At 37.6% G+C, this 25,202-nt stretch overlaps 1 protein-coding gene across 2 annotated transcripts in view; it reads left to right on the top strand.

Moving 5' to 3' along the window:
* SPAG16 (sperm associated antigen 16) overlaps positions 1-25,202 on the top strand; it is a 358,597-nt gene that overhangs the window by 42,702 nt on the left and 290,693 nt on the right. For both annotated transcript variants that reach the window (XM_053947319.1, XM_053947318.1), the window contains exon 10: positions 8,442-8,572. In XM_053947319.1, the coding sequence (XP_053803294.1) occupies positions 8,442-8,572 (131 nt within the window). The remainder of the gene's footprint in view (positions 1-8,441; positions 8,573-25,202) is intronic.

The raw sequence follows: 25,202 nt of genomic DNA, 5'->3' as shown, positions 1-25,202 counted from the left end.
ACAAAGTTTCTGACCTTCCCGACAGTGCCTGAGAAGCAGAATAGTAATTTGAGGAAAAATAAAATTTGTTTGTTAATATTTGGAAAATTAATGAAAGAATGGCAAAATTTAGAACTTATTTGCACCCCTAGCATCTATGTTTGGATATTACTAGTGGTAGGACAGCCTATGGGAGCAGGTTTTTTCTTGTTAAAAGTGCAAGTGAGATCATGTCAAAAGAAATCATTAAAAAAAAAGGGGGGTTTTCCACAGGCTTTCACAGTACATGTTTTAGGAATAAATTCAAAATTAATTCAGATGAACTCTCCTCTGAAATGGATAGTCTTTCATTGTTTGTACTGAGGTTTTCTTGGAGAAAGTCAAGAAAGCATCTAGATTTTTTTAGTTGATTCTACAGTAGGATACTTCTGTGATACAGAAAATTTACATTAATCACTAGGAAAAAAAAAAAGACAATATTGCAACATATTTTGGAGTATGTCAGAAAACTGAAGTAACTTTGATGTCTATAATTTTTTCAGCTTTGCCTCTTTAACACAATGAATTGTGTGGCATATGCAGCACGTGCTGCTGTAGCTTAAAATATTGCTGATGTTTAATTGCACCATAATCGAAATTTAAATATACAAAATAAAATTATAATTGTAAGACATTTCTATATTTTATTGCACTGTTGTTTATTTTAACATTGATCATAAATGTAGTTGATTTTCAAGCATAGGCCATTTAAAGGAAGGGATAGGGAACATCTTTGGGAATAGCACATAATTATTTGTGACTTAGAAAACTGCTATGAGAATCAATTGCATGCCTCATATCGTGATAATTTATTGCAGCATTTTCATAGATGTTCTTTTACTTCTTGCAAAATGATCAAGCTGAGTTTTGTAACAGTGTTTGCAGTTGTTTATGCAAGATTAAGTTATATACATAGCTGTGTGTACATCTCTATTGTCTGAACATATTGGTTAATTATCTGTGAGACATGTAATGGTGTTTTGAAAAACAAACAGGAACACGTTCTGTTGTTGCAATGTGGTGATGAGATGATGATGAGAATCAGGGTGACAAACTGGAAATTACTACCAGTAAAATAGAACTGGATTTATTCTTTCACATGTGATAAACTTATATTCATAACTGTTGTTAATGGTAACCAGAAGTGGATATTTAAGATCTGGGCATATCAGTACTGGTATAGACTTTGTATCTTAGAGTTATAATAATTTTAAACTAAGAAATTAATTTCAATTGCATATATTAAACTCAATGCCACCATGAGGGAGTAGTAAATGAAGAGTTGGATGATCATTATATCACTTTCTTGAGACTGTAACTGAACTTAGCACTCTGAATTACTGTCCATTCCTGTTCTGGAATATTTTACTGTGACTCTTCACTCAGCTTGTTGACTCTGCAGAGACTGTCGGTCGTGCAATTTGCTGTGACAAAGAAGAGTAATCAAAAGAAGGGGTTAAAATACATTTGATGATGTAGCTGGGATGGTAGAGGTGTTGGAAGAAGGCTGCATGGGGTATTTCTGTACAGCATAGATATCCTTTTGAACACAGAACAGGTTCTCAAGGAATGTTGGAGGATTTTTAAGGATTATTCCTTCTCTGGAGAAATTATCTGTTCACCTTTGTATAGCTTAAGCCTTTGTCTTCCACTCAGTGTGAGTGCAGAGCATCTTAAACCTGCTCCTTGTTCTGTGGTCAGTCTGGAGCAAGGCTCAAGGAGCTGTTTTGTGTTTCTCTGGTCAGAGTCCCAGAATGGTTTGGGTTGGAAGGTATTGTAAATGCAGGTGAACCCGGTGGAAGAAATGCTGATGTCTGACTTAGTTCAGAAGGCTGAATGATTTCTTTATTATAACTATACTACAATACATTAATATACTATTTAAATGAGATACTAAAACTACATACCTACTTTTCTAACTCCCATATCTAATTACTCACAACTCCTGACCCTGAGAGTCCAGGCACAGGTGGATTGGATTGGCCATCAGGCTCAAACAATCCTCACCAGAATCCAATCAAGCAATCACCCCAGGTAAACAATTCTCCAAACACATTCCACATGGGAAAAACAAGGAGCAGAAATAGAAATTTTCTATTTCTTCTCTCTGTGCTCCTCTATGAAAAAATCCTGAGAAAGAGAAGAATGTGCCTGCCACAGGAAGGGACCTTAAAACTCATCCCATTCCATGCCCTGCCATGGTCAGGAACACCTTGTGCTAGACCAGGTTGCTCCAAGTTCCATCCAGCCTGGCCTTGGACACTTCCAGCCTTGTCCTGTGACTCCCAGCTCTCAGTCCTCTGGGCAGCTGTGCAGCTCACTGGGCAGCACAGGTCATGTTCCAGTCTCCACACTGGGGTGTTGTGTTCATCCTTAACAGCTTCAGCCACAGCTGTGTAGCTTTAAACTGAGAAATGTGATTTACTTGGGCCTTTGAGAGGAAGTTTAGCAGAGGCTAAAACATTGCAATAGTTTTATTTCTGTAGTGCTGGGCAGTATGCTTGGCGTAGAGAAATTTTGCATTTTATATTGTTGCTTTCTGAAATAGTGGTGATAAAGTTAAACAAGCCCTAGTGGTGAAGACTGGAAGAAAGCTATTGCATTTCAGTGATGGATCTTTCTATAATTGTTATCTTCCTCTTTTTCAAACCTCTCTGATTATTAATCATATCTGGCTAATCAAATCTGGTTTTAAAAGCTGCAGTAAAAGAAACAAAACCAGTGAAGTGCAAGAACTTGAAGTTTATCCTTTTGATAGTAGAAAATAATGGCAGTGTATTTATCAATGAGTGCTAAGGAGAGCTCTAGTCCAAAAGTGATTGAGTGTCTGTGGCATAGTTAGACATTGAGTAGTGGAGCTTTCTAGTTTTTTATTGCATAGGCAATGGCTTGATTTGATGTGGCAGAGCCTTAAAACTGACACTGTCAGGAACAGTTTCAAGTGCAAATTTATTGTTAGCACCAGTTCACAAACTGTCTGAAGAGCTACACTAGCCCAGAATTTGAAGACAGAACAGTTTTACCATTGTTTTTTAATTAATCCGGCTTTTACTACCTATTACATATTATCTTCATGTTTATTTTATTAAAAAAAGGAAAAAAGTCAGCATTATAAACTGAATAAGGAGGAGTTATGTGGCCACAACGTTTGTAGCTGAGTTTTATGGTCTTTATTAGCAAGCCAAGCAAGATGGAGCAGGCAGTAAAAGTTTTACTACATTCTCCTGCTATTGCTTTCAACTTCCTTTCCTTACATTTCAGATGTTTATAAAATAATTGTGGTCATGATTAGCGTAGTAAAATAATGTGCAAATGTGTTGTATTATGGTTACTATAGACACTGGAGCATTTTGAAATTGAGTTGTTTAACTATTAATTGTACAACAGTGCCTACTGACTGTTTCACTGCTGCATTATGCTCATTGGATGCACTAAATACCTTCATTTCTTTATACTCTGCCAGAAAAGGATGCCCTGTCCCTTCAATTACAGGAAATATGAAAACAAAATAAAATCATGCTCAGCTATTATATTAAATGTCAATTTTTCTGTCACTTTTGCAGCAAAGCTTTTTAATATTAGTTCAATACTTTCCTGCTTAACATTTGGTTCCTTCTCAATCTGCCTACCTCTAGTGCTGCAAAACTGAGCTACTCAGAGAACAGACTATCAGGGTTTGCTTCATGGGAAAGAGGGAAACAGGTTTGAATCTTTCTTCATTTAGTTTGAAACTTGAAACAATTTTAAGTATAGCTAACAAAAAGTAAAATGGGGTTTGAAAATCTCATACTATAGTTTGCTGTTTAAGTGTTTTTGCTTATTTGATATATTTTGTTTTTGGTAGGTCTGGGAAGCAAGAGTCATTCATTGTCAGCAATTGCAGCCAAGAGTATTTTCATTCTTATTTATATGTTTGTGTTTAAGAATGTTTTGTTATTTGCACATTTTGACTGTATGGATTCTTAGTAATCCTTAAGTTGTTTTGAAAGTTAGGACAAAAAATGAGTGTAAAACTCAAGCCCTGTTGTGAAAACTATGTATATAATAAGTAGCTTCTGAGTACACCTACTGGTTTCCATGGGACTGCTATGATATTTAAAAACTAAAATATGGAAATTTCAATATATTGACACAGGTTTAAAATGAAAATAGACAAAATATGTTCTGCATAATGTAAGCGTATCAGATTTTTCAGGAAAAATAAGTGAACAATTATTAAAATTCTCTGTACCTTTGAATAAAAAGAGAATTTCAATGGTATGTCAGCATAGCTATCAGTGATTAGTTCAGGACTTATTTCTAAGAACAGAAAAACAGAGACAATGCTGATTCTTGGGTGAGAATTGAGAATAGAATATTTCCTTGAAAATATTTAGTGTTAGACTAAAGTTAGACTGGCTTGCTGAGTCTTGGACATAGACAGTCACTGTGCCCTAAGAAGAACTTAATTTTCATTACTTCACATTTCTGAAAAAGTATCTAATATTTGCTTTTTAAATTGAGTGTATGGATACACCAGCACCTGTGACTGTGCTCCCTGTGTGTGTCTGAACTGCAGTCTTAGAATGACCTTGACAGCTTTCAAATTGGACCTGCTGGTACTAATGGTCATTAATTTTTGCAAAAAGAAAAGGTTGCTCCTTTTCCTCCCTCACTGAAAGACAGTGATCACTAATTTGCTGTCTGATGGGCTTTGCCTCACTTAAGATTACTCTATTTTCTTTCAGAATTGAAGTAGCAAGCTTTGAGCTTTTTCCTGGTTACAGAGTGAAGCTGCTTCCTCAATTGACTTCAATTTTTAACATCTGAGTAAGGAGAAACTCAACACTACCTGTAATAATGATATAGACAAGGCCACGCTGTGATTTAGACAAACTGATTTGGATGTTTTCTGTTAAACTCTACTACATTTTTCTCAGCTCTGAGATGATTTAGATCAGTTCCACTTATCTATTCATTGCCTTCTGTATGTTTTGACAAATGAGTCTCTTGTGTCTTTCTTGAGGAAAAAGAAAGCTGTAGACTTGCTCTGAAGAGCCCTGCTGTTGGAAAAGGCAGTCTTACTGGAAAAAATCAGGACAGAAAAGAGATATTTCTAATAGCTTTAAGGGTAAATTTTCTTAATTGCATGACAGTTTGCATCAAGACAAGGCTTTTTATCTTATAAGGGGAAATTAAGGAATGGTTTCAGTCTTGGAAGATATGAGTTCAGTTTACAAGCTGTCCTAGAGAATTTCAGCTTGATCTGGGGTAAATCACTGAATTTTCTTATGGTTCAGCCTCTTAAATTAAAAGGGGAAAGAAAGCAACCAAGAAATCCCAAACAAACAAAAGAAAAGCAAGCTCTTCTCTTCTGGTTTGTTTTTTGTACATGAATCTGTGAGGTCTTAAGGTATGAAATGCCTTTATTACTTCACACAATTCTGACTTCTATAGCCTTCTGTCTTCTGATATTTTAGATATCCATGGAAATGCTGTGTGTAAGTGGCCCAAGAATCATGGCAACTTTTTGTGAGTGGCTGATAGTTGCAACTGTGATTTTAGATAACAAAGGGAGTGTACTGTCAAAGGGACAGTTTGGTCGGGGACCAAGAACCATTTACCCTTGTCAGTGGCTGAGGACAGGCATTCAGAAGGGTTTTGGTTCCTAGAGATTCTTCCTGGGACACTCTTTTGAATGTTCTGTTCCTTGCCTTTGGTGATAGAGTAAAAGGGTGTTTAATGGCACAGGCAGGAAGTGCAGTAATTCCTTTTTATATGGATGTGAGAGAGAGGCTTAGTTTTGTCATAGTACAAATGTCTTGTACATAGCAGATAAAGGAGTGAACAAAACCTCCTTAGCACGCAGGATATTCTCCTGAATTTTGGCCCTTGCTATGCTGAAGGAACATCAGAATTTGCAGTCAATGCCTGTAAAAGTTTCACAAGCCTTGTTATGCAAGGTCTTCACTTGTGTAATGGATTCTCTTTTACCCTTAGGATTTAGCAATTGGAAATAATAGAATAAGGATTAAATAATGAAAGTTGATTGCCTAAATTTGTCAGGGGAGAGGAGATATCTTCATACAAGTATTATTGAACAATTCTATTGTAGCAAGTTTTTAGGATAAAAATACCCTGTTTATTCCACAGTGAGAAATATTTGTGTCTGGGATTAAAAAAAAAAAAAAAAGTCACACTGTGACTTCTATCTGCTGAGGAGCTACTGAAATCAGCATTTCATCTGGCCATGACAAGTGATACCACTGTTCATGCCAGTGGAACCATAGTATGAATTATCTCAACTGAGGGGGCAAGTCTGCTGCTCTAGTAGAATACAGGATTACCACTGCAAAGGGTGCAAAAGCTCCACTTTCAGAAATACTTCAGATCCTTGCCATGGAGTTACAAAAAACCTAATATTTTTATATTATTATCTTTTTACTGTATTTTTTAATGTTACAGCAATCATTTACAGCTCTATCTCCTGAAGCAGTATCTGGGGATCTTTTCCTACTGAAAAATGCAAGACTTTTGTCACTTCTACTCAGAGAGCCTTGCATTTCCTAGGCTTGTTTCACTCTGAAATGAGTAAGTCTGGTAGCATTTAGCAAATTGGTTGTATTCCAGAAAGTGAATGAGAACAATTTGCAAAAAGTATGCTGATTTTATGCCTTTGTTATGTTATAATCAGAGTTGTTCAAATTTGTAAACCTTGAAAGGTAGAACTTTGTAAGATAAGGAGTACAAAAAGCTTCCAAGAGTTGTACAGAGGTACTGACACTTTATACTTACCTTTAGGTAATATCTTTACTCAGTTTAGTGTGTGTGTGTATAATAAATACTGCAGACTTATAATAATTGTTCCTAAATTTGGAATCTATGGATTTTTCTTGAACTGGCATCAGAGATCATCAAGAATATTATGGCTGAGACACAGTCAGAACTTGGTATGCAGTTGTGTAAAAATGTGGAACTTGAGCCACAAACAATGGATTAACAATGCCAGATTACTTTAATCGTTATTCTTTATGTATTTGTACTTGACATATTTATTTTCTAATTCTGAATATTCCAGATTAATTACTTCTCTTTTTTCCAAATGTAGGTATCTGTGTTAAGCAAAGCTGACTTTGCTCATTTGCTCTCCATGATTTCCAGATTCTGTCTTTCTCCCCAGTCAGAGAAGAAAGACAGTTGTCTGATATTAGTCAATACTGAAAGTCCCTACTGTTCCATGGATTTTGGAATGGTTTTGTTAGGCTGTGCCTGTGATTGAAGCCACAGTCCACCGAAAAATATCTTCCAATTCTTGGGTCTGGAACAGATGTGCTCAAACTGATCATTAAGTCATTAGTTTAGTAATTTCATAAGTTTGGCTTGGGTTAATGGCACCCTTGTAGGACAAAGCAGGGTGTAGAGCTTCTGAAACTGAAGACAGACAGTATATTGCTACGTCATAGTTGTGAAATTTGTTTTATGCTCATTCCTGCAAATTATCAGCAAACAGGATGGCTGCTATGAAGTTTAGTGCAAACAAATACTAAAAAGACTTAGTGGTTATCCCTGCTGTGTGTGTGTGCTTTCAGATTAAAATACAGTGATTTTATTCCCTCCTTAATCTTAGTGTTTGATGGACATTTTAAAGAGTGCAGCGATTTCAGTTTTCTTTAAAGCTTCTCACAGCAGGATGTCCTAACATGTTGCAAACAGAAGCCCTCAGCCAGGTCTTCAGCAAACTGTGGTGTCTTGGGAAGTAGGGTTGTAATGACTGGTGCAGTCCTTAAAATATATTGTGCACAGTTACCCTCGTTACATTCTTTAATGACAATCTATTTTTAATAAAGCTATTTAGCTTAGTTAATTAGAGCTAGTAGTAAATCTCCTAGTCTGCTGATTAATCTTAGGAAATATCTTAAACCACACCAATGGAAAATGAGGCTGTAAATCAGCTACACATATTTTGATTTTTTATTGGTATTATACTTACAAGAAAGGTGTTTTGAAGAATATAGCAGCTTTGCCTGTGGATGCAGCTCATGGAGCTGACCTCCCATGGAAAGCAGGGATAGAAATCAAATAGGCCATGGAAAAATGGAAAATAACCCATGCTAGTAATCTTACTGAGGGGTTTGATATAAACCTTCTTTCCCAGTTCTAGTTCCATGTTTTATGCCAGGCCAGTTATCTTAAATTATAGGAATATAATTTGAAAATAACGAATTATTAGTGTTCAGTTGTTCTGCCTGCAGCCAGCTTTAACAGTATGTATCAAAATTAATAAAATCAGGATAACAGTGATGTAAAAAATATGAAAATTGAAAAGAAGAAAAAAAGAGTGGAAAAATAAGATAAATTTGGTTTTTCAAAGTAGTAATATAAATAGATACATTGTGTGAAGGTATGCAGCATTTCTGAGAATGAATAACTTTGGTTTTCTGCAGGATTCAGAGTTCCCTGTTGATCCTGAAGGGACCCCATCCTTTGAGCATGCTAAAGGACACACTCAACGCCTGAAATCTGGACAGTACCAGCTGAGCAGCATTTTGAAGGTGCACGACTTCGCAGTGAACTGGTAGGAACCATGAGCAGTACATTAACTCTACTGTGTACGTGTGGAGTTTTATTCTTCAGCAGGTCATTGAGAAGCGTTTAGTGTAAGTAAATATCTGAAAAATGACTGCCAGCAGTCAGGGGGACTTCCTCTCTGAAGGATGTCACAGTGGAAAAACTGATCATGAAACGCAGTGGAAGTGTAAGTTCAGTAAAACACCTGGGCAGAACTCTTTACACATTGAGATTCATCTTTTATGTAGGAGGAGTGGGATTTGGTTAGTAGGTATAAAAACAGAAACCAGAGATGACTGTAAACTCAGGTTCCAGGAAACTGAATTATAGTGCTGAATATTTTTGCAGTTTGTATTTGATTGTAGTTTATTCCCCTGGGTCAAAAATCAGAAGAGTTTAAATTTAGATTGGCTTGTAAGCAGTGACATTTCAGGGCTTGCTAGCTGCAGTTCATTTTTAGAATGAACCTAAAAATATTAAAAAAAAATAAGTTCATAGCAAAGGTCTGACAATTCTGACACATTGACTAGGTTTGAATATAATTTTAAATTAATTTTTAAACGGTTTTTAATACTTATAATGCTAAGGTCACATACAGTTGCTTTTGGTAACTGCCCACATTTTGCAGTAAATAACCACCACAGTGCTGTGAGCTTTGGCATCCATCACCAGGATTCTGCTTAGGCTCCCAGATGCTCAATTTTGGGTTTCTGTCTGGTTTACATAACTTTGTCCCAAATTACATCATCATATTGGTCTAAGCATGAAAGAGAGCTTGCAGCTGGTGTCTCTGTGCTGCTTCTCAGAGGAGCCTGTAGCAAATCCACCCAAATATTAGTGGGTTCTTTGGCTTATCTGAAAGACACCAGCTTCAAGAAGAGTGTGTGTCTAAAAAAATACAAACAAGAAAGAAAACCAGTCTGGAGAAGGAGGACACTCCACATTGGGCAAGATTTTCAGTGAATCAGGTGGGAAGAGCATCCAGCTGTGACCCTTCCAGGCTGCAGCAGCACAAGCTGTTGGTGTATCACAGGCTCAAGTCATCATTTCCTTGTTACTGTTTGCCTTGTTAAAAAATCTGTCTTTACCTGTAGAAAAAGCAAGGTTTCAGTTGCAAAGTACTTCTGCATGTTGTTACAAACTACTTGTGAATCTAGAAGTATTTAATATATAATTGAAAGTATTAGAAGCTCTGGTCTAGTGAGGAAAGGACATCTCTAACAAAGTTTTTCCATTATGTTGTAGCTGAACAACAGCAGATAAATATGGTCATGTAAGACTATTCCTTGTTTTCTTTCTCTTTCTTGAATTATATTTCTATATCATTTCTGTAGTTCCTTATATCCAGTGCTTCTAGTTATTGCTAGCAGAGATACTTAATGTGCTGAGAAATTGTAGTATTCCTTTCAATTCATAACTGGGTATCACAACTTAAGGATACAGTGCCTCTTCAGCAAGCAATTTTTTGAAATAAAAATAAATTGAACGTCCTTAAACTTATTTGGAACACTTTAGAACTTGCTTGGAGAAACAACAACTATACTGAAAGAAACCTGCCAGAGAGGATGCGGGTTTCATTTTATATACTGCAAATATGATGTTGACTTTCATGTAAATATGCTCTTTTAAAGAAAGTGAGAGTCTGGGATGATGCTCTGAAATTAACTAAAATGCTTCTTTTAAAAATGTGATAATATAAAATCAAGTAAAGTGCAAAAGAATTTTAAGGTGTGCTTGAAAAAATGTAAACAAAGCAACTGAACTTTTTCCATTTGTTTAAAAAAGTTTCTGTGTACATTGAGGGGGGGAAGGTGCAGTTTCTACATGTCTCTATATCTGAAAAAAGCACTTAAAACATATTTCAATTAACAAGAGTTTTTTCCTATATGAATACTGCTACTTAAAATCAGCCTTTTCAAGTGATGGAAAAGAGAGACTGCCTTGTTTTTCTTGGTCATGCTAAAGGCTCTGTGGTAGCCTGCTTTGACTTTTTTTGACAGTGTTTCCTACAGTAATTTTTTGAACACCTCCTCAATTTCAAGCAAATTTGACCGAGGGATAACAGACTCAGGAAGTCCTGAGGCTCCCAGGACTGTTTCAAGAGAACAGATCTTTGTTGAAGAAAGGGTCACTTTTAGGATCCTGTTGGCTGCAGGTGACTGAGAACTCAGAGAAAAGAGAAATTGCAGATTTTTTGGGGGGAAGAGCTGCAAGTGGAGCTCATTCCCTATTAGATGCTATAGAATCCAATCCCAAGGCACACAGGTAATGCACACAGAACTTGGTTTTTTAGTTTGGAACAGCAGCTATTCAGTTCTAAATCTAGTTTTCCAAGAGGTTATTAAATGCATAAATCAAGATTTTTCAGAGAAGAATGACTTAGATTAAATTATTTGTGTAGGGAATTAAATAAAAATAGCCCATCTAAAGAAATTCCAAACGTTCACTAAATGTATTTCTAGTAATTATAATTGTCTGTCTGATTTTACAGACACAAGGGAAAATCCATATGCACTAGATGAAAATTAAGTTTTTCTTGTAGTTCATAGGATAGATGGAAAACATTCTGTTGACTTATAAGACCAGATTTTTCTCACCAGAACCAGTATATCAAAAGGACAAAACAGAATCTGGTTTGTGCATGGGTATTACTGGGTTCTTCTACATTTTCATAGAAACTGGAGCACTTGCAAATCCAAACTCAGAGTTTGCACAAGCTCACATACATTAGTTCTTCAGACCTTCATCAGTATTCATTGAAATGCATGTTAGTGAAGGGGGAGGAGAAATCCCTTGGGAAACCATGTTTATTTGCTGCTAAGCTGAATGATTTCCACTTCTCAAATCACCACATAGGCATTCCTTTTCTGCATTAAATTCACATTGCTCCAGTGTCCTTTTAAATATCCTGGTGAATCTTATTGTGCCTACAAGAAGCACTGTAATGAGATCTACAGTGGCTAAAGGATCTTCCTTACTCTTACTTGTCCACTTTCTCCTCACTCCTCACTCACTTCTACATCTTTGCTTTAAGCTTTTGTATTGTTTCCCACAAAAATTACCTCTGCAGTCACTACATGCAATGCTACATCTGTCATGGTTTATCTTGTCTTCACTTGGGAAAAGAAAGGTGCCCACACAAACAGTATTCGAGTGGATTTTTAATGTTTAGCACAGTGTTGGAAACCAGGAAAATGCCAGGTATTATGGTGGAGAGATGACTACCCAAGAGGAAGCTGAAAAAATAAGCAATAATCATCTAGGCTGTTTTGGTAATTTTTTAGGATGTCATGGTCTTGCCCCCCTTCTTTCCTTGCCATGCCTCTCACAGAGGTTACAGTCCTCCATTCAGATCTTATTTCCTGTTTGTCATTGGCAGTCACTGCTTTGATGCACTTACAATCAGAATTGCCATAGAACTTGTAAATATATGGCCTAATATAGGTGCCAGGGGATGTTTGCATTAGATATTAGGAAAAATTTCTTCACTGACAGGGTGATCAGGCACTGGCACAGGCTGCCCAGGGCAGTGGTGGAATCACTAGAAGTGTTCAGGAGTGTAGATGTGGCACCTGAGGACATGGAGTAGTGATGAACCAGAGTGGAGCTGAGTTGCACTTGCTGATCTTTAGAGGTCTTTTCCAAGCTTAGAGATTCTGTGATTCTATGTTTTAAATGGATGTTTTACCTACTACTGTACAGACATAAATAGGAAATGTATATTTATATTCTTGTTTATTTTATTTATAAATGTATGTTTATATTTATATTCTTTTTTACATGTAACCTGATGTTCTCAAATCCTTTGTCCTTGTTTGACAGTTTGTAAAAGAAAAAGATAGAAAATTGCTAATGCTCTGCCTAGGCACAGTAAAAATAGGAAGGTGGAGATAATAGTAAAGAAAAGCAAATAGAAAATGTTTAGTGATTATCTTGCGTTTCCTGATTGGCCCAGTAAAAGATAACTTTTCTATAGGGTCTAATTCATCATTATATCTTACTAACTAGTTTCCCCTATTTTTATCAGTAGATTCCAGAGAAGATTTTAAAACCTTATCTCCTTGGGAACCATGCAAATTGACTTGTGGCATAAAATTGGGTAACTGAAATTAAAGGAACAATCCTGTAGAGCCTTGTGCCAATAGATGAAGGTAGGAAAGCACTGCAGAGCCCTGGACTCTTTTCCTCTTTAGTTCACATTTACCACTTTTTCTCCTTAACAGCTGAGCACACATATCACACATGCACGTCCACATCACACAGAGGAGCCAGCTATGCAGGACAGAGAATCCTTTGAGTGTTGCCATGAGGAAATTCTTTGGAATTAGATTTTAGCCTGAAGTTCTGCTCTAAAATGGGTGGTGTTGGTGTGCACTGTCTTAAAAGTGAAGTTTTCCATTTACTTGGTAAGGTGGAGAGGTACAGGGAGTTTGGCAGTGTGTGAAGAACAAGGTGTTTAGTTCTGTCAGTCAGATTTGACACTTGCTCTGGACTATGTTTTGGTCCTTTCTAGACATAATTGAGTTCTTTTTCATTCTCAGACTCTGGCTTTCTTAGAGTTAGTTATGGGGAGAGCAGGACATTGAAACTGTGTTGTGTGTAACCAAAGTAGCAAAAGTAGCACAGATGCTACTTGCTGCTAAGCAGACATCTTGGTAGTTCTTTTTGTGGCTGCTCCTATTTGCCAAGAGCTCTGCATTAACATCTCAGAGCAGCTTTGTCATGCTCTGTCTTGTCACTACCCTTGATATCCTCTGTGATGCCTGTAGAGTTCTGACAACAGTCACCCTGATGGTTTGCTGAGACTGCTGCCTGTCAGGCTGACAAATGTTGGCTCCCTTTTTCCTGTGCTCTGCCCATTTGTTTCCATTTCTCTGTTGCCTTAGAGCTGGTGAAGTAATGTCATTTTAGTCTGTCTCTGAACAATGCCAAGCAAAACAGGGTCTGGCTACCAAGAGGTGATCAGTCATATGAATCTTTGTGTCCTTGTGTAATACAAGGTAGGAAAGAGGATTCAAAGTCCAAAATTCATGAGGAAATTTCCTGTTGAAGACTTTACTGAGGTAAAAAAAAAATTCTTTCTAATTATTTAAACCCTCTTCTTGCCTCCTAGGGCATTAGAAAAGATTTTTTTAAATTAAATTACATTTTTCCATTAACAGTAAAACTTTTTAATTGTGCCATCATATGCTGATTTCTTGCATGAGTAGGCAGAGTGAATTGGAGATTTGCATTAGCAACATGAGCTGCTGCTTAATTTTCCTACAGAAATTATACCTGCTTTTAAAGGAATGTGACATACAGGCATCTCTCATATGAGGAAAGTCAGGGAGAGCTGGGGCTGCTCAGCCAGGAGAAAAGAAGGCTCAGGGCAGATCTCATCCATCAGTGTGCAGAAATATTGAAGGGAGGGAGCTAAGAGGTGCCCATAAACACACACATTAGTGTGTATAAATTAAATCTAATAATACTCACAAGTATATTTATGCTATCAATTTTCAAATCTGCTGAAGAAGCGTAGAGTTGCAGAATTGAATTTTTATGTGTGCTGAAATATTCAAATACTCAATTTAGCCTCTTTTGAACTATTCAAATTGTGTGTCTTTTCAAAAACAAAAGCAATATGAGTGGAAGCTTGGGTTCATCTTTATCTCCTTGTATATATGACAAGAAATTCCTGATTCTCATGTTTCATTTTCATCTTTCAATTTGATCGGCCTTTGAATATATTTGAAGAAACTAGTGTTAGAGATGGTTAAATGTAAAATTAACAAGTCACTTAGTGCATTTTCCATGACACAAGAGACAAAACCCAGCAGTTCAGCTTGGCTCACTCTGAAAGATCAGTCTGTACACTTGCACTAAGGATTTTTCATGATGTTTTAAACATTTAACTTTCCCAGATAAACCTGTCAAGTATTTTAGCATCAAATTAATGTTGTTAATAAATTTTATATCTCTCTCTTTGCCATATAGAAAATTCAAGTACTTTCCTTTGAAAAATTTTTGCAATTAATGCCTTTTTTTTCCCCCATGACTGGCCTTTATGAGTAGTATGAGTGTGTGTTTAAACTGCACATGAAGTTCATACCCTTCTGCAAAGAACAAGTGATAAATAACCCTAAAGCCTGCAAGTGTGGGTACACTCCACATCACTTACAGAGGTTGGGAAGAATATTTGTGTGTGCCCTGCCAGCCTCGTGCATGTCCTTATGTGCCCAGCAGTCCTGTGAGACAGCATTATCCTCTTGTGAAATCATTCCTGCTAGATTGCCCAAGTGGAAGATCCAGAAATTAAATTAATGTCTTCTGAGTCACAGTTCAGTGCTTTAACCCTTGATGTCAGAGTAGCACTGTTTTCTATACAAATTAAGTTAATTTCTGTCTGCATTAAGGCCCATGTTGTAATGGAGAGATTGTTCCAAGGACTTATTAGATAAGCTCTGCAACAGCTTGGACACAGTTTATGTGGAGGGAGCACTCAAGAGGAAAATGTCAGAAGCAGTTTAGCTCCCTGTAATGCAGTTTAATAGAGAGGAAAAGTGAGCTCTCCGTGAATAATCAGTGAGAACTGTGTGGCTCACACTTTGATAAGCTCTGGGAGGCCTTTCTGCCCTGGCAGGAGGAATGCAGAATTCCTGGCTCCAACCCTCTCACCCTCCTTTGGAGCTTTTTCCATCTAATACAGCAATCAGAAGGGAAGGGAATGGTTCCCTTGGCTCCACCTTTCCCTCTTCCCCCGCAGGGTAAATGTTCCTTCCTGTTCATCTCGAAAGCTTTGGGCTATCAGAGTCTTTAGAAGCCTTTTTGTTTCTCATTAGCTCTGTCTGCAGCTCCATGGCTCCTGAGGGAAGGCCTTGGCTGTGGCTGGAACAGGCATTTTGAAACCACAGCAGCAATAATCTGAAGGATAATCTCAAGGCATGGTTATGTATTTATGAAAAGAGCTGGGTAACTCTGTAATTTTATTAGTGAACAAGCATCTTCATCAGAAAAAAAGGACTATTTTTAGGCAGGGTCAACAGGAGGAAAACATATATATTTTCTTTTTGCTAGCTGTCTTCATAGATATTGAGCAGATTTTGTAGAAGTATTTGTTTGCAAAAGAAAAGATTGTAAAAAGATATGATTGTGACTTTATTGAGGATCTTCTGTATTCTCCATAGAGCCAAAGGTGCAATGCCTGGCAGCTGTCACTCTGCTAAATTGCTTGGTTTTTGCTTGTTATTCCAAATAGTTTGTGGACAGAAAAGGCTGAACACATTGGGTTAGTAATTTTCTGATAAGTATTTAACTGAAAGCAATCATCCTGTGGTGATCTGACTACTCTGGGCTCCAAATGCATTAAAAGCTCAATATTTAATGGACATGGGCAATGCTCTCAGGCACAGGGTGGGGTTGTTGGGGTGTCCTGGGCAGGGCCAGGAGCTACACTGGAGAGTCCTGGTGGGTCTCTTCCAACTCAGGATATTCTATAATTCTGTAATTCTATATTGAACAGATGTAATATATTAATAATAAAAGAAATGGTTTTGACACTTGTCACATGGGCTGATACACTAAGCAAAGACAGTTTAAAAATAAGTCAGTTTATAAATATATCTCATGAAGTGTGAACAAGATGCTGAGATTTTCTTGAAATGGAGTATATTTGTGAGCTTTAAAAAGGTACTAATTAACATGAGGGAATTCATATAATGGGATTTTTTTTTAGAAAAGAAAAATGCTAAACTTCAGGATTTCTAGAAGGTGACTAATATGTGTCATGACACTTCTTTCACTTTGATACAATTCTAAATAATTATTCACAAGAAGGTCCTCATTGAAGTTGCAATACTGAATTTTTCTTGTGAACTTAAAAGCCATTTACATTTTTATTATTTATATTCTATTATGTTTTATTATGTTATAATATTATATATTATATATCCATTCAGAACTACTATTTATCAAGAAACAAATAGTTTCTTTAGGATGGTTTGAAGTTTTGTTTTGATTTCATATACCACTTTTCACATCTTCTGGTACATGGCAATGAATTTTTCCATGTAAAGAAATACATATCTGTGGGAGAAGTAAATTTTTTAAAAAGTAGGGTTTAAAAAGTAGAGTCACAGCAAGATATGTGTACAATTAGCCCATAGATGAGTGGTTTATTTTCTGGGAAAGTCCATTGTGGACTGGTTTTCCTGAGAACCAGAGTGTGTTCAGGAAAAATATATTGTGGTAGAAAGAAAGGAAGAGGAACATAATAAAAATATAAGGCCAAATTAAAAATATATTCTAAATAGAAATAGCTTAGATAAATACAAGAATAATGCATAATGTCCAAAAATCATCTAAAGGAATATGTAGGGTTGCTCTTGCTGTGCTTTAATGAGGAATTTTACGTGCCAAAGCATTTAATACATTGTAATTAATACCATTAAGCGCTTTTCATTCTTTGATACTATCCTGTAGAATTTGTAAACTGATTTATTAATGCTTGTGATCTTCCCTTATTCTCAGTCTGACCTATGAAAAGTTGTGTTTGTATTGCAAACCTGCTGTACTAATGATTCTGTATTGGCTGGGGAAATAGAAACTGAAATCACTTGCCACTCATTTGTAGACCAGTTCCACAACCCAATTGTAAAATCACTGAAGGTTTAGGGTATTTATGGTTGCAGTGATTTAGAGATACAGCACTAACACAGAGATGCATAAAGGTGGCAGTTTCCATTTGTGTAGCTCTATTTCCTAATCCCTGTAGCTTGGGAAATCTCATATCAGTGCTTTATCTTATAGGATGTTAAGAGCTGTAGTTTAAAAAAAAAAAATCTTCTGTTGATTTTTTTTTGCTATATAAATATTTTTAAGTGAGATTTTCAATTATTGAAATGAACATAGTACTTGAACTGTAGTAGCTGCAGTGTCTCTGAAGGAAAGCAAGATAAATATAAGAAATTTAAAGAAGAAAGTAGGTGTATTTATTCTTGTTTGAGTGAGAACTACACAGCTGGCCAGAAGGAAAAGAATTATTAGATTGTGGGCAGACTTGCTGTGTTGTTGACTAAAAGTTCCTAAGTACAAAAGAGCAATAAGGAGAAATACTTGTGAAAACTACACAAATGATACCAACCCTCCTAGTAAAGATTTCCTGCTTATTCCATTCTGATTTCAAAATTTCCTTCATGGTAAATTCTGAAAACATCAGTGTTGACACGCTTGGAGCTATGCAACTGATAAGATTGACAGAAAAAGTAAAACTTGAACTCAGTCTGAAAGGTGAAGTTTTAAAAATGTTCAAAAACATGTTCAAGTCTCATGGGAAAAGAGTGAATTCCTGTGAGTTTCCCTTGAAATGCTGAAGCTGAATTTTAGAGATTTGTTGGCCTGTTCACACCACAATTCCCTCCATGTTCCTCTACTTGTGATTTCAGTTCTTAATCTTTCAGAACTATCTCCCTGGAGAATTTCCAGCCCTCAAAACCTTCCAAATAGAATTGCTCAAGAAATCAAGCAGTAGAGAATTCTGTATATTTGGAGTGCTTGGCCAATGTCTGCCTTTCTTTAAAAAAAAAAAAAAAACAAACCAAACTTTTCAGTAGCTTCACTTCTGTAGCAGATGCCCATTTTTCTTGCAGTATTTTAGGCCAGGGTACCTATTTCTTGCCATAGTCAACAGAACATAGTCAGCAGGAATAAACAGCCTACCAGTACCAGGAATCCAGTGATAGACTTTGAACCCTTGGTTTTGATGGAGATGCCATCAAGTCCAGGGGCTGTGCATTGTCTGCAGTGGTGCTTTTGTTCTATTCCCCCTGGATGCCAGGAGGAGGGGGTGTCCTTGTGCTGGAGCAAGTCCTTAGGAGCTGCTGGAAGATGCATGGCAGTGGTGAGTTATGGTTATGGGTTTATTTACTGGATAAACTTTAATTGCTGCTGTTATAATTGGTTAGGACTGGCGAGCACCACCATTAGATCACACTGGTTTGTGGTTTTTTGCCTGCACTAAGTTCTGTGCAGATCAGGTGAGGAGCAAGAGATCCCTAGCTAGGGATTTGGGAGCTATGAAAGGGAGCAGATGTATGGCAGCAATTTTCTTACTTGAATATTTTCACTAATGCTCAAATTTTCAGAGGCTGTGCTCGACTTCAGGGACAAACTTTCTATATCACGTAATTGCCCAAATTCTAATTCAGATGCAGCTTTCAGCAGCTACTCTGCAGGTGTATAAACAAACATCCATATTGCAGAAGAGACCAATTCTCCTATGGAGACTCAGACAAAATGACTACATTTCCCTGGGGATGCTGAGCATATTCTGAAAACTTCATTCCAATTGTAGATGTTGCTAAGATTTGAAAGTCTGTGGAGTTTTTAGTTCAGTCTTAAGCTAAATCATAAAATTTATATTAACATTTTTCAATCATCAGTGTAGGACAGATGAGCTAAGTAAGTAATAAACTGCTTCTGTCAAACCAGACAAAAGAATGTCTTAATTTTGATTTTTCACTAATTGATACTAAATGGTAGAATAGTACTTGTCAGCTGTTCTTGCATCTCTCTCTTTCCTTGTTTCAAACCAATTAGATTTATATCTCTTATAATCAAAACAGAACTGATGGAGATTTCAGTTTCTGGGCACTGGGATGTAAATGTTGGTATTTGAAATAAAAATGTCACCCATGTGAATGTTTATCTAAGGCTGTGATCATCCTTGTTTCCTTGTGAGAGCTCATAAGTATGGAAGTTAATGGACTGCAACGCTGGAAACTGTTTCTACATTTATCAGGGCTATTTCCAGACTGAATTTCTGTTGATATTTATTTGTTTGGGTTTGTTTTTTTCCCTTAAAAATAAAGGCATCTGTGTGTGAAATGGCGTGTTTTAGGCACAGAGTGTCCAAAACAAAACAGGTTTGTTTTATTAAAATTTATGGTTTATAGTTGGCCATATAGCTGCAGACAGTGTTTTGTATCTTGCTTTATTTTTGTACTTTGATTTTAAAATTCATTCAGAAATAGAGGTTATTTGGAATATTTTCTATTAATTTCTTGTATTAAAATGAGCAAGATTGTGCTTTGCTAGGAAGGGAACTTCCTTTATTGAAAGGTCATCATGCACTGGACGGAGAACTGGTGGAGTCACCATCCCACACCATCACTATCTCCCTTTAAAAGATGTGTGGATGTGGCACTTGGAGATGTGGGGTAGTGGTGGCCTTGGTAGTGCTGCCTTGATGTTGGACTTGATCTTAGAGGTCTTTTCCAACCTTAATGATTCCATAATTCACATAATTTTATGGGTGTATGGAAGCTGATTATTTTGTAACGCCTTCTTCTGGTTAGTAATTGATCTTTTGCTATCAGTTGAAATTTTGTCCTTCGTTCTTGGTGTTTGGGTAACGTGGGTTAGGGTCAGTGCATTGCTTCTCTTGTTTTCCTGCTCATTGTGGCATTGCTGCATTTTGATATAATGAAACTGTTACTAAATGGTGTGTGCTATCCCTCACGTAACCGCAGCAAATGAACCCATTCAGATTTATTTATTGATCTCTTTTGTAGTTACAGTTTCTTTTTGAGCTTCTTTGAATTGAAATATGTTTGGATTTTTAAACTTAAAATCAATGAAGTCCCCTTGCTTCTATTTGGTATTTGTTGGTTTTTCATATGTTTGAGTTATGGATTGAAAGTGCTGGGAAATCAAGCCTCATAATTCTGCTAACCAACTATAAATCAAATTCTAAGACAACTTGAAGATGTTCAGTAAAACTTTACAGGAATTGATGCTGCCAAATGCTATAGTGCTGCTCCAAGCACTGCTATTTTAACATAGCCTTCTTATACAAATGTCTGTCTTAGTAAAATATGTGTATATTTATATCACTGCTTTCAAAAGCAAAACTACCATCAGCCAGAAATGAGCAGCACTTCTTGTTCACATGATGGGAAATTTTTCTGGTGCAGTTTTGTGTAGTTTTTCAAGCTACATTCATAGAATCCCAGAATGGTTTGGGTTGGATCGGGCTTAAAGCTCCTGTTTTTCCAACTCCTGCCATGGGCAAGGATCCTTCTGCTGTCCCAGGTTGTTCCAAGCCCCATCCAACCTGGCCTTGGACACTTCCAGGGATGGGAATTATGTACATCCTTTAGATACTCCACAGTACTGGCTGCATTGCTCCTGGCTGGCATTTGTGGGAGGCAGGGAGGCCAGAAAATCCTTTCTGTGCTGTGAACAGTGTTTAAATGGATCAGTTACCTCTCAGGAGAGAGGTAGTGGCAGGGGAAGGACAAACGAGACAACAGCAAATGAAGGAAGATTGATGGCCACAGAGATCAGGGAGAGTTTTCTGTCTAAAATTGACTTCCCTGCATTTCTGAGCATTTAAGGCAAAAATAGAAACAAAATGTGTTGTTTTAATGCTGTAACGTGATCTAGTGGCACAGAGACATCCATGAAACTCAATGTGCCTCAAAAAATGAAGCAGTAATGTGTGGTTTAATAGTTTTAGGGGTCTGAATTTAATTCATTAGCTAATAATGACATATGGGCTAGCACTGCTTATATGAAAATTGGTGCCTTTGATACTGAAATGTCCTTCAACCCCATTTTGTGTTGCATGTGGTTATATAGCAAAAACCACTCTGGTGGATGGTTCAGGCATTTAAGGTATTCCATATTGTTCAGCCCAGTGTGTCATTCCTGACATAATGGAGCACTGTGTGTGGTACTCTGTGGACTTTAAACTTCCTGGACAATGAAGTGCTTCAACATGCTTTTCGTGTGAGTATCTGTGCCAAGGTCTGCAATCCTGCAGCTAGAAGTTCCATTATGCAAGAGGAAGTGTATCTTTGGGGAAAGGACCAACACAAAAATTTTTTATTGAAATGTAGATAAAGAAGTACTGAAAATACTTCATAGAAAAGTGAAGTCACAAGTGAGTCCAAGGAATAGAAAATGGAATGTAATATTGTGGGAGTATTCAAAGATTTTAAGTCTTCAGGCTTGTTTTTGTTAGGTTGGCTGTTTTTTTCTTGAAAAGAAGACATGTTTTATCTTTGACACATTGGGAAATAAAACTGCTTGGTTTTGGGCCTGATTTTTGCCTCAAGTTTAGAATTGTGTGACCTTGCAGTTGGGAACTTTGGACACAAATGGAACTGGGTTGTGCACAGTCATGCTTGGAGGGATGTGGGGAGAAGGGCAAAGGAGGAGAAGACAGAATAAAATATGTCAGTTGGTGCACTTTGAGTAGAACAAAGATGGGACTATGGCATAACTTGGATAGTCATTGAAAATTTCTGAGGGTGTTTTTTGACGAGTTTAACAGTAGGTGCTAAGTCCTTACAAACAATTTCTAATCCGTTAGCATCCTCAACCTGGTTTTATGTTTAAACAATGCATTATTTGCCCTTGTTTGCTTCCTCATCTCTTTAGGGTTGGATATTACCCTCTTTCAGTATCATTTCTTGAGCTCTTCATCCTTTTTAGATCAGTTGTGGTGTAAGATTGAGTCTGTTTCTGTAGCAGTTTCGACAGATTGAACAAAATGCTCTCTAAAAAGCAGGAGTGAGAGAATGGGAGCACAAAGTCCATATGGAAAGGACATATTGATGGAGCACTTTATCACACAGTAACAGTTATAACTTAGGTTAGAGCTATAGCTCTGAAAGGTTTATTATGTGTAATTGTGATAATAAATCATTGTAAATTTCCCTAGCATTTAAAATTATTTTTAAATACCATACTTGTGTAAGCTTTTTTGTAAGTCCTGTGGGAATTATTTAATGTTAAACTGAGAATTTTGGTGTTTTTAATGAGCTGGGAGTACGTGCAGAGTGTTTTGGCAGTATTTCAGTTTTTGTAGATTACTTGGATCTGTTAATTAATACAGCCCTTTGAGACCTTTTTGTGAAAATTAATGGGTTCCCTGAAGAATAACATTCCAAATGCTGGAGATCTACAAGACTTTGGAGACGAGTGCTATTTTAAATTATCCCGAAGTTTACTAGATTAAACATTATCTGTTGATGTGAGAATGACAGAAATTCACAAGAGGCATGCTAAATATAAACCATCTTTTTTTTCCCACCTTATCTATGCAAAATATATAAATTAAAGAATTTTTAGATAATATGGAGATTAAGAAATAAATAAGTGGGAGGGTAACATTTCAAAATAAATCCAAAGAGGAACAATTTTCCCAAGAAGAGAAGCACTCCATGAATCACTCAAAGGGTTGTTCTCCCCCTCCCTTAGACACAGGAATTGGATCTGCACTGGTTTTGAGCAGGCTGACACTGGAGGTGTTTTGACCAAGAAACTGAGCCTGTATTAACTTGGGAGAACTGGGGGTTTTCCCTCTCATGTTTAGGAAATTTAATGGTCTAGGCTTCTTTGACCTCTGTGTGGAATCAGTATCTTTGCAGGAAGGTGCCTGTTTTGAACCATAGCATGAATTAGCTTTATTTACAGCCATCGACTCGGCAGTCCTGGGGTGGGGAAGAGCAGTGCCAGCAGGTCAGGGAGTGATCCTATCCCTCTGCTCAGCCCTGGGAGGCACCTCTGGAGTGCTGTGTTCAGCTCTGGGATCATCAAAACAGGAGGGATGTGGAGCTTCTGGAGCAGGGCCAGCAGAGGCTGCAGAAATGAGGAAGGGCCTGGAGCATCTCCCTGCTGGGGAAAGGCTGGGGGAGCTGGGGCAGTTCAGCCTGGAGAGGAGCCCCAGCTGAGAGGAGCCCTCATCCCTGGGTGTCCCTGTGTGCAGGGAGGGGCAGAGCAGGGCCCAGGCTCTGCCCTGGGGGACCCAGCAATGGCACACCAGGAATGGGCAGGGACTGATGTTCAGGAACTTCCACCTGGACAGGAGGAAGAACTTTTCCTGTGCAGTGACTGAGCCCTGAAACAGAGACCAGAGAGGGTGTGGTACTTCCTCACGGGATGGCCCATCTGGACACAATCCTGTGCTCTGGGATAACCCTGCTGGAGCAGGAGGTGGGACCAGATGAGCCACTGTGGTCCCTTCCAGCCTGACCCATCCTGGGGTTGTGTGATTAAATAGATGGTGAATTGTTGATGTGATCTTTATAATGATCCCCATTACTGCAATAGTGCCTTGATCTGTGCTCTCCTCACTTCCAGTTGTTCCTCTCTATTGTCTTTGGAGAAATCTGTTGTGTAGTGTAAGCTCAGATTTTTTGACACACAGATAATGTCTGAGCAATGCTATGAGGCACATCTTACAACAGATCTTACACACCTTACATCTTTCCAAGCTTATATTCATTACTTCTACTGTGTATTGTCAATTTGATATATCAGTTCTCCTGGTCTACTTTGTGTATCCTCTGGAAGTTTTTAGCTGAGTCTTGCTGTTTGTAATCCACAGAGGTGGTTTGGTTTTCATTCTTGACAACTCCAGTGTTTGTATGGGATATGTGTCACACACTCCAGTTCATTCTAGTCTAACTCAGAATGAAGTTTGATGATACTCACCCCTCTTCTTATTGTCTTTCTACCTGCTGATAGCTTTTCTGTTGGGTAAAACCTCTTTCCATGGTGTTTTTTGTTTGCTTAGTGGTTTTGTGGGGTTGGTTGGTTTGCTTGTTTTTGTTGGGTCTGTTGTGTTTGGGGGAAGCTACAGTTGAACAGATAAAGGAACTTGAACAGTTTCATTTACACGTCCTTCCTTTGTGATCAAGTGCTTCTCTGTCTGTTGCTGAGGCCAGACCAGCCCTGAGACAGCATGGTGCTGTTCCTCAGAGAAGGACAAGGAGCAGAGCCATAGGTGCCTGTAGCAAGGACAAGCTCCTTATTAAAAACAGAGGGAGGTTTGAGGGGATTTTGAGCACCTCAGCATTAATTTTACACTGGGAGCTGCTCTTTGCCGTACCCTTTCTGCCTTTGAAATTAATATTTTGCTATGCTTTAGAGCACACGTTGATGGATGCTTTTCAGTTTGAAAGTTATTCTTTCTAGATAAAAGATAGCCCAGCTCAGCAAAGGCTATATTTGTGGGAATGAAGTCACATGAGACTCCTCTCGGGTGCTGTCAGTAACACTCATTACTCCTTTAATTTAGAACTGTGGTCTAGCTTTTATCACCAAATTTAGAATTTAATTTGTGTGTTAACTTTGATTTTGTGACCCACTCATACCATCAGCAGAACCTTTCAGTCGAGTGAAGGATTTCAAAATAATGACCCCAGTCTTAAGCTTGATTTAAGATGTTAATTTGCTGTGAAATTCATATGTTTCCAACCCTTTTGCAAGTCTTAAATACCTACTGCTTCCCGAGTGATGTGTTCTTTTGCTGAATGGCTGACTGACAGTTTTTACCCAGAGTGAAAGGGACAATCAAGGGGTACTTTTTTCTGGGTCAAAAGGCAGCAGCTTTAATACAGTTCTCATTCTATGCTGTTACAAGCCCCACGGAGTGTCTTATACTTCTTATTGCATTTGAAAGTAATAGAATAGTGTTAGTGGATGTGATTGGATGGTAAATGAAAGCGCTTTCATTGTAAAAATTGGATGTTCAAGGCATTTAGGAGCTTCTGTGAATTAAATGGCACGAAAGGTACATGAGAAATCTCAGCTTCTTGTCCTGAGAAAATGGAAAAGCTTACAAAATTCAGGTGATAAAATACCTGTTA

This window comes from Vidua chalybeata, chromosome 7, assembly GCF_026979565.1.
Source record: "Vidua chalybeata isolate OUT-0048 chromosome 7, bVidCha1 merged haplotype, whole genome shotgun sequence".
Classification (NCBI taxonomy): domain Eukaryota; kingdom Metazoa; phylum Chordata; class Aves; order Passeriformes; family Viduidae; genus Vidua; species Vidua chalybeata.
This window is presented reverse-complemented; position numbering and strand designations above follow the sequence as displayed.